This window comes from Clinocottus analis, unplaced genomic scaffold (genome assembly GCF_023055335.1).
Source record: "Clinocottus analis isolate CAN_PGR_092001 unplaced genomic scaffold, fCliAna1.0.p SCAF_11, whole genome shotgun sequence".
In the NCBI taxonomy this organism is placed as follows: Eukaryota; Metazoa; Chordata; class Actinopteri; order Perciformes; family Cottidae; genus Clinocottus; species Clinocottus analis.
In genome coordinates this window covers 95,001-108,697 of record NW_027175832.1, presented here as the reverse complement: position 1 = coordinate 108,697, position 13,697 = coordinate 95,001, and the positions used below count along the sequence as shown (strand labels likewise).

Here is a 13,697-nt window from a genome sequence, read left to right as displayed (position 1 = left end):
GACACCAAGTGCTTCGTTTAAAATGATCATCAGTCTTCGAACAACAGTCGAGTCTTAAGAGCATGAAAGTTTTTTCTCACCTGTCCGGCCATGAACTGCCCGAAGCCGGGTGGGAAGGTGAGCGTGGAGACCAGCAGGGTGACGAGCGCCGGATACACCAGCCGCCTGACAGGAAGAGACGGACTGTGGGGTCATTAATATGTGTACATGTATGAGGAAAGACGAGGAACGGCTTCCTGTGATGAGTGAGACCGGCCCGAGGACTTCATCTCCAAATATGACGTTAACTTTGTGACGCAAGACACCGTGTGATTTTAAACTCGGTTCAGGGCAAATTCCACTGGATCCCAACAGTTTAATGGTGAAAATGTTGCTTTTCAAGATGCACTTCAAGATTCACGTTTCTTTTCGGAAAATATGAATTTTCCACTTAACGCCAGCCGACAATCAGTTAGCTTAGCTTAGCATAAAGACTGGGAACAGGGGCAGACTGCTGGCCTGACTCGTCACTACATCATCCTACCGGCATCTCTAAAGCTTACTAATTAACACATTATATCTTGTTTGGTTGTAACAATGATGAGTTGAGCCGGGCCAGCCGTTTTGTCTGGCTGGACTATGCTAAGCTAAGCTAGCCGCCCGCTGGCCGCTGCTTCATACGTGCCGGCTGTACAGACACAAGAGTGCGTCGATCTTCTCCTCTGGATATTGGCCAGAAAGCGAACAAGTACAGTTTTCCAAAACGTCGATCCCAGAAGCGTGAAGGCGACGTCAGGAATCAGATACTCACTTCCTCAGCAGGAACTTGTTGATAGTCTTCTGCTTCCTCATGCACTCTACGATCAGTCGGTTCAGGTAGACAAACAGAGCGCCACCAAAGCCACAGGCAATCCTGCAGACACACAAACACACACCTTGTTGGTCTGTTGAAGGTGAAACAAGAACAAAACCAGCTCCACTGAAAAGCAATGACACCAACACTGAAATGCTAGTTTACGTGTCGTGGCGTCTGGTGAAGCCTCTTCGTTGGCTCTTTGGCAGGAAGCCAACCAGTGTTCATTCCTTGTTTGTCTCCAGCAAAACATATTGGCATCAAACAAATGGTATTTGGCACGTGCTCATGTGGAAGCGCTCTCTACTTGTAATCGGCGGAGTAAAAAGTTAATTTTATGCCTCGCTCATTGAAAACAAATCAACCTTCAGTCTCTCAGCAGGAACGTGAACGCCAGCTCCCTTCAGACGCCAAACTGCTTTGGATCCGTACAACATGGCGTCAGTCCAGAGAAACACGCTCACCCGAGGATGGCGAACGCCGGCAGCTCCTGAAGGTCAAACGGGAAGTCGAGACGGAAACGAGTCTTAAAGAGAGCGGTGATGGTCTCTGAGGGAAAAGAGGATGTTGTTGAAAACAAGAGACCGTATCGCTCTGCGATCCACATTTTACACATCGAGATATAAATATCAACCATTATTATGACCAAACTAAAACTGTTTACTATCCTCTAATGTGTTTTTATGGATCCAGACAGCAGAAAGAAACATAGAAGAGTCACAAAACACACCCAGGTACACAAAGCAGAAAACTGAGATTACAAATGGGGAAAAGGTCTCAGATGAAGCGATAATCCGTCCCTAACCTTCCTCCTGGTTCCACACCGCCAGCACTCTGAATATGAAGGCGCTGAAGGTGGCGGCAAAGAAACCCCTCCAGTAGTTCCTCACGGCAAAAAAGGTAGAAGTGACCTCAATGCTGAACAGCACGCCTGCGTCACACAAACACACACACACGTTATCCAAGAAATGCTTGAAACGGCCTTTATGGAAAATGAACATCTACATTTCCATAAATTGGCAACTCCACCTGCAGAGATGGATCTAAGGATGTAAGTTTGCATCAAAGGACGAATGTTGACCGGAAAGAGAAAACTAAGTGTCACCTAAAGCAACGAGAAACATCGTGGACATTCATAGTCGCTCTCCATGCCAATAGTTGGGCAGATGGACCCCCCCCCCCCCCAGCGGCTGTCTTACCTCCGATCGGAGCAGCGAAGCAGCAGCCGACGCCGACTGCACAGGCAGCCGACAGCATCTCTGTGTTCCTCAGCTCGTTCTGTTCAACAAGAGTCAGATATACACACAGGTAGACACACACACACACACACAAATCCCAACAGGTGTACATGGACGTGCAAATGCCACGAACACGCAATACACAACAAATGCATTTCTCATGTAAAACCAACAGTTTTGCTTTCAAGCTGCTGCTGCGTCTTTTGCACATTCAATAACATCACATGAGTTCTGGGATATGATTGGAAGCCCAGGATAGTGATGAAATCATGGGAATGACATGTTTGCACAGAAGCAAGCAGATTCATGCCTCCCTGCGACGGTTCACTGAACAGAATCAAACAGACAAATGGAAAAGCGTCAATCTCTCGCTCGGCTTCTGAAATGGACGACGTGGATTATTAATGTTGATGGAATTGGCAATAAAGAAACTATCCTTCTCGTGCAATTCATACCTTGCTTCCCTCAAACGGCTCTTCCTTCAGCAGTGAGAGTTGGGCACAAAGAGACAGAACAAGTGTGAGTGGAGACGTTACCTTCATTTCTGCTCCTGGACGACAGCCAACTTATTATCCAAACACAAACCCAGCGAGCGGCTTCAGCAAACACTGTTTGGGTTCGGCAGTGAACTGAATGAACATTTTCCTGATTATGTTTAACGGCTGCACCGTCGGCGCCTGGACGCTTTCAGGCTTTCTAACTGTGCCGACATGAGTTTCTGTTCCTGCGTCTATCTTCCTCCGTACTGATGGTGATGCTGCTGCGAGGAGGAGAAGCAGCGTCCTCTGCAGAAACAGGCAGAGCCGATGAGGCGTCTCGCTTAAATGTGTCCTGGGGAACGGCAGAGAGGCGAGTCAAACACCAAGAATCTGAAAAAGTGACGTTGATTGTGTGTGTTTTCCTTGCAGCTTCACAAAGTTGAGGAACAAAGACGCAACGATGAAGGAGATCCTCCATGTGAGAAAATGTTGCCTCATTTCATCTCAGAAACTATTAATGCCTCTGTTTTTCAATAAATGGAAGAATTAAAAGTTACTTTAAATCAGTAAAATGTATATTTTATGAACTGTAACTGTTCAACACAGACAGACGTTGGATTCAATATGACAATCCATAATGAAACTTGACTTATGAAAGAAAGAAACAGGTGCGCTTGTGGTTCTTGGTGCTTACGCACGACGGACCTGAATAAAGATGTAAACCTTTTGTCGCATGTGATTACACTCTCTAAACTTTCACACCATCATATGGACTCTAAACAATCTTTGTATTTTAATGCACTTTTAATCATTTGGCAAAAGTTCAGATTGACTATTCATTCTAAAAAAAGACGCACAATTCTGGGGAAGCAGCGACACACAAAGTGCTTCCAGGGTCAAAGTTGGTGCTTCCATGGATGTTTCTAAAGTACTACGACCTTGAGGGGATCCTCCCTTAAGGAGTTCTTCACTCCTGGAGAGACCTGTAAAGTGACGCTGCTGTGTCGAGTCCCTGAATTTGAACATAGTGAATGAAAATACTTGAGCGTAGAGAGCAGCACCAACTATGTCAATATAAATACGATGGGGATGCTCTTAAAGGTCAAATAACTCAAACAGGTTTCACATTGTGCGTCAGGAAATCTGCATTTCTTTTCCAAAAGCCGTCGCTGTCCTCACCATGTAAATCCCACCGAAAAGAGGAGCCATGAATTTGCTCAGCAGAGCTGCACACAGACTGGCGACATGAACGAAGGGTCCCTGAGAGGATGAGAGAGCAGGACGTCAGCCACTATGATGGGAGGTGATGGGAGAGCATGCTGCACTCAAAATGCATTAAAGACTGCTCAGATTCACACGCAAACAACTTCATAACCTCCCAAGTGAGGAAATGGAAGTGTTATTAGCAGCAAATCACTTTTTTATTTTCCCAGCAGTGACCGTAATGAGACTAGAAGAAGAAGGATTATTAAATATCGCCCGACAGGAAACTTCAAAAACTGCCAAACAGTCTGCCATGTGTAATTTAATAACCCGAGCCCAGGAGATGGAGAGGAAGGAAACCCTGTACCTCCTTTCCCAGGGGCATCCCGCTGCCCAGAGCGCACGTCAGACCGATGACTTTGGCCACAAACGTCTTAAACGTCAGGTACTCCTTCAGGACCACGCCTCTCAGGATCGTCTTCATCTCAGGAATACCCGAACCTGCGAAATGAAAAGGAAACAGACGGCAGGGGGACGATGGAGAGGAGGGAAAGATGAGTCGAAGGGATTTACAGAGAAAAAGGGATGAGGGGAGTAAATGAAGAGCAAGGGAGGCGGTGAGGGGACGAGCTGATTGATATTCATAAAGTTTTCTGTATGCACATCTCATCAGAGCTGATCCTGCACAGCTGATACTGCTTTACACAATTACATTATGCAAACAGGAATGTGGCCCGGAATGAGAGACATATGCGCATACATGTGTTTATGTATGACAAGCGTGTGTGTGTGTGTGTGTGTGTGTGTGTGTGTGTGTGTGTGTGTGTGTGTGTGTGTTCTTACCCACAGCCTGAGGTGCCAGTATCTGTGTGAATCCTGCTGAGAAGGTGATGAGCACTACAGGGTAGGTGACCCAAGCGATGTACTGCAGGAGCATGTTACTGTCCAGTCCACCATACATCCACTTCTGTGCTGCAAACACACACACACACACACACACACACACACACACACACACACACACACACACACACACACACACACACACACAACTTCATCTCAGTATAATGCGGTAGAAAACTAAACCAATTAGCGGCCAGTTTCCCATCTCACAAGATGTTCCTGCTCTTTGACACAGGAACGAGACAGAAGGTCAAAGAGCAACGAGACAGAAGGTCAAAGAGCAAAGAGACAGAAGGTCAAAGAGCAAAGAGACAGAAGGTCAAAGAGCAAAGAGACTGAAGGTCAAAGAGCAACGAGACAGAAGGTCAAAGAGCAAAGAGACAGAAGGTCAAAGAGCAAAGAGACTGAAGGTCAAAGAGCAACGAGACAGAAGGTCAAAGAGCAACGAGACAGAAGGTCAAAGAGCAAAGAGACTGAAGGTCAAAGAGCAAAGAGACTGAAGGTCAAAGAGCAACGAGACAGAAGGTCAAAGAGCAACGAGACAGAAGGTCAAAGAGCAACGAGACAGAAGGTCAAAGAGCAACGAGACTGAAGGTCAAAGAGCAACGAGACTGAAGGTCAAAGAGCAACGAGACTGAAGGTCAAAGAGCAACGAGACAGAAGGTCAAAGAGCAACGAGACAGAAGGTCAAAGAGCAACGAGACTGTCTCGTTGCTCTTTGACCTTCTATCTTGTTGCTAACCCTGCATCATATCAGCTTTGTGGCCCCTCTTCTTCATTTGGGATTTAGCTGTCTTCTATCTAATTTGCCGGTCCATGAAGGTCATGAGAGGAAGTAGTTCTTGCCTTTTCCTTCCACTATGCCGGCATTCTTCACACATGAAATAGTTTTTCTCGCCCTTTGAGATCTGTTCAAGTAGTGACATGAACCCCAAATGAGTTCCAATATTTGTGTCCTTTATATCATTTCTTTTAGACTTTACTTGTTTTTTAAAGTGTACACCATATGTTGATCATAACTATGAACATCCAGCATGATCTAAGCAAGATGAAAAAGAACTAACATGTATTTAAACATACAAAAAGTTATCTGTAAAGAAATGTAGTCTTACGGGTTAATCATGTCAACGGATTTAGTGTTTTGCTTTCTGATTGATGCATTTGATGTTGAGTAACATGTATCTCTTGATCCGTTAAACGTTGGCTTTGTCTCATTCGTTACATCCACCAACACCTCCTCTCTCGCTCCGCCTCACCTTCTTGGCAGAAGGCGATGGCGTAGTCCATGACCCAGCTGACCAGAGCCATGAGCAGCCCCAGCAGGATGAGGAAGATCCAGTCCTCCCCGACCCGAGAGATCAGGAACTTCTGGCAGCGGGAGGCACACACTGAGGGCGCAGACACAAACGCACATCTTTGAAAAGAATCTTAAAAGGTGTAAAACAGACGGAAGGAAAATAGTTGTTGGTGTGAGACTGAAAGGAAGCAGCTGAGTCAGAGGGAAGGAAACGGATGAATGAAGGAATCAAGCAACATGCACTTGATATACGCTCTGCATTTAAACCCTCCGGTTGAGCCAGAACAACACCGTGCTCATCAATGAGTTACCAGAGTAACTAGTTAACCAGTTAACCACAACAGATCTTTAAACATTGCTGCATTTGTTATATCAACTATATAAGGTTGTATGTCACTTTTGTGATACAAAATGCATGTGTTGTGCTCACAGATTTAGTCTTTTATGTCCACTACCAGATTAGAGATAGTGAGAAAAGCATTATTAATGAATGCTCCGGCAAACACACAAATGAATGACAACTGCTCCTTCATCAAGGATGGGTCAAATGCAGAGAAGAATTTCCCCAACGGGATTAAGAAAAGTGTATGTTGCTTTTTTTTTAATTAACATTCAGAACAGAGAATAAAGGATTCAGCGCCCCACGACCAAATAAGGATGTTGTATTCCAAACAGAGATATTATATATTTAAAAAGAACAAAAACAAACTAAAGGAGCTCCTGATATAGTGAATGTGTGGAGAACGAGAGCATTACTTTACCTTCATCGACCTAAAAATAAAAAAAGAATACAGAGACAAAACAAAGCTAGGTCAAGGTTTTTAATTCTGCCATTACATTATGATCCATAACTCTGAGCTGGGTCGGCTAAAAGAAGCATCCATGGACTCATTTCCTCTCTCTCGGACACTGCCAAAGGACTCGCTTCAACATTCAGAGCGTTCGTGCCGCCCGAGGGACGCTCCATGTGCTACTAACACATTTATATATATATTCATATATAGATCCATAAAAGTGTGACAGTCAAGTTGATTTCATTTGTTTAATCTCCCGCCTGGACGTCACAAAGTGGCCACGGAGACGCCGTCAGCCTCCGCAGAGCAGAGTCACAGATATGGAGGCTGAACTCCACTTTGAAACTCCTTCATCTGTTTTGCTCATAGAACGTTTTCAAAACTTAAATGAATGTAAATCTGGATCCAAACGATTTCTGAAATCTAATAATTGTATAACATGAGACAGAAATATCCGTTATTCTTTTATTGACTTGTTTTAACTCCCATAAACACTTTTGTTGTGTGAAACACGTCGTGCCTCAACCGACAAAATAATCATGATACCGAAGGAAAAGACAGCGTTCAGGTCGCAGAGGACTCTCAGCATGACGCGGCCGTTGAACCTGTTGGACAACACGAGACGGCCGACATGCGCAGACACGGCCGACATGCGCAGACACGGCCGACATGCGCAGACACGGCCGACATGCGCAGACACGGCCGACATGCGCAGACACGGCCGACATGCGCAGAGACCGCCGACATGCGCAGAGACCGCCGACCTGCGCAGAGACCGCCGACATGCGCAGAGACCGCCGACATGCGCAGAGACCGCCGACATGCGCAGAGACCGCCGACATGCGCAGAGACCGCCGACCTGCGCAGACACGGCCGACATGCGCAGAGACCGCCGACATGCGCAGAGACCGCCGACATGCGCAGACACGGCCGACATGCGCAGAGACCGCCGACATGCGCAGACACCGCCGACATGCGCAGAGACCGCCGACATGCGCAGAGACCGCCGACATGCGCAGACACGGCCGACATGCGCAGACACGGCCGACATGCGCAGAGACCGCCGACATGCGCAGAGACCGCCGACATGCGCAGAGACCGCCGACCTGCGCAGAGACCGCCGACATGCGCAGAGACCGCCGACATGCGCAGAGACCGCCGACATGCGCAGAGACCGCCGACATGCGCAGACACGGCCGACATGCGCAGAGACCGCCGACATGCGCAGAGACCGCCGACATGCGCAGACACGGCCGACATGCGCAGAGACCGCCGACATGCGCAGACACGGCCGACATGCGCAGAGACCGCCGACCTGCGCAGACACGGCCGACATGCGCAGAGACCGCCGACATGCGCAGAGACCGCCGACATGCGCAGAGACCGCCGACATGCGCAGAGACCGCCGACATGCGCAGAGACCGCCGACATGCGCAGAGACCGCCGACATGCGCAGAAACCGCCGACACGGCAAAGAGAAATACTTCAACGTAAACCTGCAGACTGGACTGCAGGTTCTTAATTAGAGTCTGTTTTACGTCACTGTTCATTGGACGAAGCTGAAGGGGAATTCCCATAGTTTTGTTCCTCTCTCTCACACACACGCACACACGCACACACACACACACACACACGCACACACACACACACACACACGCGCACACGCACACCTTGGCTCTCGCTCACATCTCAGTGGAGATCACAGATATCTTCTACTCATCTCGTTATTAAAAAAAATTAAAATCACACCCAACGCCAGAACTGTTCCTGAGCTCTGCTGGTCCTGCATCACCTGAAGCTAACGGCCGCATGAGGAACAGCAGCAGTAATGTAGGCGGTGAGCCTCCTTTAAACAATATGTTGAACAAGGTGCAAAGCTCTGATGCGTAAAGTGACATAACAATGCTGTTCCTCTGGAGGTAACGCTCTGAAACCCTAGAAAGATTCACTGTGAGTCAAACACCAAAGGCAGCACGTCTTTATCTCTCCATCACGACCGGTCGCAGAGCCCTCGGCTGCATGTGTAGGCAGCCTCGTTCAAAAGATGCAGCTCCAGTTACTGATCCGAACCGAGGCTCACACTCTCAGCCCGCCGCCCACAGAGATGCTGTTCCCACACAGATACATGCGAGGGAAAAACACTAAAGCTCCCACTTCCAAATCTGACGGTTGTCTCCGTGCACATTACTTAACAAGACAGCAGCAGCACCGGTCCAGCCGGAGCGCCGATCTGAAGTCTAAAAATACAACAAACACGGCTTGATCTACCAGCACACAAGCGCACAGACAGCGCGCACACAAACCACTCTGGCTCCTGATCCCACACTGATCGTATTATTGGCTTCCATCACGAGAGGGCGCGAGGCGGCGTGTCGCGTTCACCTTCGGTGCAACGGATCGAGCTTTAATCAGATCGTAGTCACGAGGGCAGAGAGGCAGAAACCGTCCCGCTGGCTCACTTTGTGCAAACAAACTAGCTTTCTCTCCCTTTGCCACTTTCCCTTAGAGTCTCCAATATGTTTTGAGATGTTATGTGTTTTATTTGATTGTATAAGAAGGGGTCATTTCAACCAAATCGATCTCAGGATATTTAAACCCCTAAAATCCAAAGAGATCTCAGCACATTTTCACAACAACAAAAACGAGTTAAGATTCAGAATTATTGCTTTTGTGTTATTGTATAATTGAGCAATGACTAGCAGGTAGGAAGTTCATTTGTGGAACTCGCAGCAGTGAGAAACGACATTGCGGTGCCCTCGTTCTGATCCGCACACGTCAGCAGAGTTTTTATGGGAGATATTTCTACACCACAAAGTAGATCTAATTTTTCAATTTGAGTGAACTGACCCTGAAAGAAATGCATTGCTGCTCTCAAATCACTTTGATTTCAGCAACTTGCAGTGAAGGTTAAATCTAACAGACCCGTCAGTCCTCGAGTGAGAGTCTGAAGTGGAGCTCTCCTGGTGCCGCGCCCTTACCTCCGTCATCAGGGAGGACGAGGCATAATCTGACGGTTCAGATCAGAGTGCTGCTCACACAAACAGAAATACACACACACACACACGCACAGACACACGCACACACACACACACACAGACACACGCACACACACACACACACGCACAGACACACACACACACACACGCACAGACACACGCACACACGCACAGACACACACACACACACACACACACACACACACACACACAGACACACGCACACACACACACACACGCACAGACACACGCACACACAGACACACACACACACACGCACGCACGCACAGACACACGCACAGACACACACACACGGCGGGCCACTGGCAGCCAGCAGAGGGCGCTGTCTCTGTCTGACATTGAGACGGCCTCATTGGCTGGAGGTCATTGCTCAGATCGTTTAATCGTGTTCACGTCCTCTGCTGCTTCATTGTGTCAGATCATCGCGCACGAGCACACGCACACGCACACGCACGCGCACACGCACACGCACACGCGTTATTGTCCTTGCGGGCTCGTTGTGCGACCTCCACTCACGGTGGCACTTGGCACACGGGTCCTTCTCGTACTCCAGCAGATCTGCAGCGCGGCTGCGAACGCTGGTGTTCCTCCGCAGTCCTGCGCCGTCCCGCGCCGCGCCGTCCCGCAGCCGGGCCGCCTCCTCCTTGGCGTACACGCCGAGCTCCTGCGTGTAGCGCCCGTACATCTGTGTGCAGGACAGACAGAGCAACTTTCATAAGGTGGTGGAATGAATACCGTGTCGGGTCAATGTGAACATATAAAACCTAAACCTGAACCCTGAACCCTAAAGCCTGAACCCTGAAGCCCTGAGACCTGAACCCTGAACCCTCAGGGACTCACTGAGTGAGCTCTGCATTCCTCTGATTTATGTGTTTTTATCCATAATGTTGTGAAGGTATTTTATCTTTGTTTACCTTCTTTTTTTTACGTCTCCATTCTTCCATTGAGAACTGCGTGTTTAACCTCACGCTGCAATGCATTGTGGGTAATTCCCTTAGGCAAAGTCAGCATCTAATGTTGACTTAAGGGTTTATAAAGGGCTCAACACGTCGCCACAGAGCCCTCAGGCCCTCCAAGAGACAACGGGACCGAACTGAGCCTCAGAGTCTGTGAGTCCGTGAGGGAGGAGATGCGACTGGACCTCAGACTGCAACTCACAAACTCCTCAAAACATCTGAATCCACTCAGCTTCTACTCAACAGTAAGGACGTCTTCTCAGACAATCGGCTCCACCTGTCAGCTCCCAGCTGATGAGCTCTGCAGGGCCGGCTCGCAATTGACTCCTAACGACGAGGCGGAGTTCTCAGCAAACAACACAATCAATCAGGTATAAAGTCTGCAGAGCGACAGGTGACGGTATTGCAGCTTTGGCGCAGTACACAGTGGCTAATACCATAATGGAGCTTTTCAGGTGTCTCGTTGGTCTGGTGGTTGTTGCCGGTTTGGCTCGTGATGGTTCTGCTCAGCATTACTGGCCGCTGCAGAAAAACCAACTTCCTGCTCAGCAGCAACCATTGCCGCTCCCTCAACCCGCAGCTCCCTCTGACAAGTGCCAGGTGGATCAGGCAAACCGGATCCAGTGTGGGTCTGCGGACTCCACCGCCGACCTCTGCGAGAACCTAAACTGCTGCTTTGATGAGCACCAGTGCTTCTATGGGAAAGCAGGTAAGTGTGCTCTCTGCTGCTGTTCTAGTGCCTCTTAAACGAATGCCGAGTGGGACAATCATGTGTTTTCCTCTAGTGACTGTGCAGTGTACCAGGGATGGCCAGTTTGTGGTGGTTGTGGCTCGTGATGCCACTTTGCCCAACATCGACGTGGAGTCGGTCAGCCTGCTGGAAACAAACGACCCGTCCTGCAGCCCCGTGGACATCACCTCGTCTTTTGCCATCTTTCAGTTCCCTGCGACTGCATGTGGTACTACGTTCCAGGTGAGTGGCGCAGCCCTTGCTTTAGCTAATGTGTAAGTAGTTTAACTGGTTAAGGTCTTCACAATATGGGATGAAAATGCCCAGCATGAGGTCCAAAACCCAGAATTCAGTTTAGAACTTTAAACCTGAGAAATCTGCATTAATTTGTTTTGCAGGAGGAAGAGGGCTATGTGGTGTACGAGAACCACATGTCGTCTTCATATGAAGTCGGAGTTGGACCCAGAGGATCGATCACCAGGGACAGCCATTTTGAGTGAGTTTGTCTGAGACTTGCATTTGTCTTTTTGTGACTTGAGGGGTTCCTGAGACGTCCTCTGCTCTCGCCCAACAGGCTATTGTTTCAGTGTAGGTATTCTGACACCGCAGTGGAGGCTCTCGTCATGGAGGTCATTGCTGTTCCTCCACCGGTGCCGGTCGCTGCTGCCGGACTCCTCCGAGTGGAGCTCAGACTCGGCAATGGACAGTGTCTCTCAAAGGGCTGTGTCGAGGGTGAGGGGCACCGACGCCTCTTCGGGATGCCTGCTTTTGCACAAGTCTTTGCTGTACTAAAACTGTTGTTGTTTTTGCAGAAGACGCAGCGTATACCTCCTTTTACAACCCATCGGACTACCCAATCACTAAAGTGCTGAGGGAACCGGTGTATGTTGAGGTGAACATCATGGCCCGCTCCGACTCGAACCTCATCCTGAACATGGAGCACTGCTGGGCCACCGCCAGCCCCAACCCTCAAAGCATGCCACAGTGGGATCTTCTGGTCAATGGGTATGACTATGGGCTGTAGTACAATGGTTGTGTAAATTTCTGCTTTAACTTCTGTGGCCAACATGAGCTCTTGTTGGCTCCAGGTGTCCCTACCATGACGACCGCTACCTGACCACCGTGGTGCCCGTGGATGCCTCCTCTGGGCTTCAATACCCAACGCACTACAAGCGTTTCATCGTTAAAATGTTCACTTTTGTGGATCAAAGCACCTTTGCACCCCAGAGAGACACGGTACAGTTATTCATGGTGACATGACAGTTCCTCTGACATCTAATTGTGGGTTCCTTGACAAAATGTGCAACTTTGAACTCCTCAGGTGTTCATCCATTGTGCTACTGAAGTGTGTTATCCCAGCAGCACGGACTCCTGTGAGCAGCAATGCCACCGGCAACGTGAGTCGCTCCACTATTGTAATGTCGACGTTTCCTTTTTAAAATAGAGTTGTTTGTGACCTTATGTATCAACTGTAAGCTTAGCTGTCGCGTGACTGCTGCACTGCCATCCTCTTGCAGGGAGAGCGGCAGCAAGGAGAGCTTCCTCGAGTCAGAGGGATCTGGTCTCCAGCGGAAAGGTGATCCTGACTGAGCCGAGACCGTCGGCTGCAAACACCAAATCTAAGCAATGAGTCTGCTGGCTGACTTTTAATAAATGCTCATGCTTACAAGGGTGTTGTCTGAGTTGCTAACTGAAAGGTCACTCACTATACTTTAAAAATTTAATTTTCTGCTTGGGTAGATTTGTGCAGTACAGACCAGCATGTAATGCACTCAAACGGTGCATTAACTGAGTTTAAATGTAATATCCTACAGAGCTGTGAAGGAAGAATGAAATGACAGTAGTTGCCGTGAGTTCCCCCCCCCCCCCCCCCCCAACGATGAACACTGTTACCGTACTGGTGGCACGGCAGGATTAACGTTACCTTATAAAATATCTTAGCATGCCACATTAAGCTGAGCATCACGGCTCCTCCAGGCTCACTGCAACGTTCTTGTGCATATATATTTTATAACTGTCCTAGCTTTCTTTGTCTGCTACTACTTGAACCATCTCTCCTCCTCTGCGCTGCACCACCTCCCTCTTTGTCCCACTCGCAGCCGTCCTCCCTCATTGAGATGAGCGTCACGACTCCTCCACTCTTTCTGCTCATGCAGCGGTGCAGAGCGGCCGCATCGCTTCTGACTGACGTGCACAGGAGGACCGCGCTGTTCTCAGTTTTACCACCAACCTGCCGGAAAGGCATGAA

At 48.7% G+C, this 13,697-nt stretch overlaps 2 protein-coding genes across 8 annotated transcripts in view; one reads left to right on the top strand and one right to left on the bottom strand.

Annotated features, from left to right (window-relative positions):
* LOC137782376 (chloride channel protein 2-like) overlaps window positions 1-13,697 on the bottom strand; it is a 33,033-nt gene that overhangs the window by 7,630 nt on the left and 11,706 nt on the right. For 4 of the 7 annotated variants that reach the window (XM_068571647.1, XM_068571648.1, XM_068571643.1 and 1 more), the window contains exons 2-12: window positions 10,280-10,448; window positions 5,912-6,043; window positions 4,596-4,724; window positions 4,120-4,253; window positions 3,729-3,809; window positions 2,526-2,549; window positions 2,032-2,110; window positions 1,638-1,763; window positions 1,297-1,381; window positions 791-892; window positions 81-183 (exon numbers count right to left, since the gene is read on the bottom strand). In XM_068571647.1, coding sequence (XP_068427748.1) covers window positions 81-183; window positions 791-892; window positions 1,297-1,381; window positions 1,638-1,763; window positions 2,032-2,110; window positions 2,526-2,549; window positions 3,729-3,809; window positions 4,120-4,253; window positions 4,596-4,724; window positions 5,912-6,043; window positions 10,280-10,448 — 1,164 coding nt within the window. Of the gene's footprint in view, window positions 1-80; window positions 184-790; window positions 893-1,296; window positions 1,382-1,637; window positions 1,764-2,031; window positions 2,111-2,525; window positions 2,550-3,728; window positions 3,810-4,119; window positions 4,254-4,595; window positions 4,725-5,911; window positions 6,044-10,279; window positions 10,449-13,697 lie in introns of those variants that run through there. The other 3 variants (XM_068571645.1, XM_068571646.1, XM_068571649.1) reach the window with 2 other exon arrangements.
* On the top strand, window positions 11,161-13,087 carry LOC137805017 (zona pellucida sperm-binding protein 4-like). The gene is made up of 8 exons (XM_068604665.1): window positions 11,161-11,428; window positions 11,505-11,692; window positions 11,848-11,945; window positions 12,024-12,181; window positions 12,262-12,454; window positions 12,538-12,685; window positions 12,771-12,846; window positions 12,967-13,087. Exons 1-8 carry the CDS (start codon window positions 11,161-11,163, stop codon window positions 13,077-13,079), a joined length of 1,242 nt encoding a protein of 413 aa, XP_068460766.1. The 3' UTR covers window positions 13,080-13,087.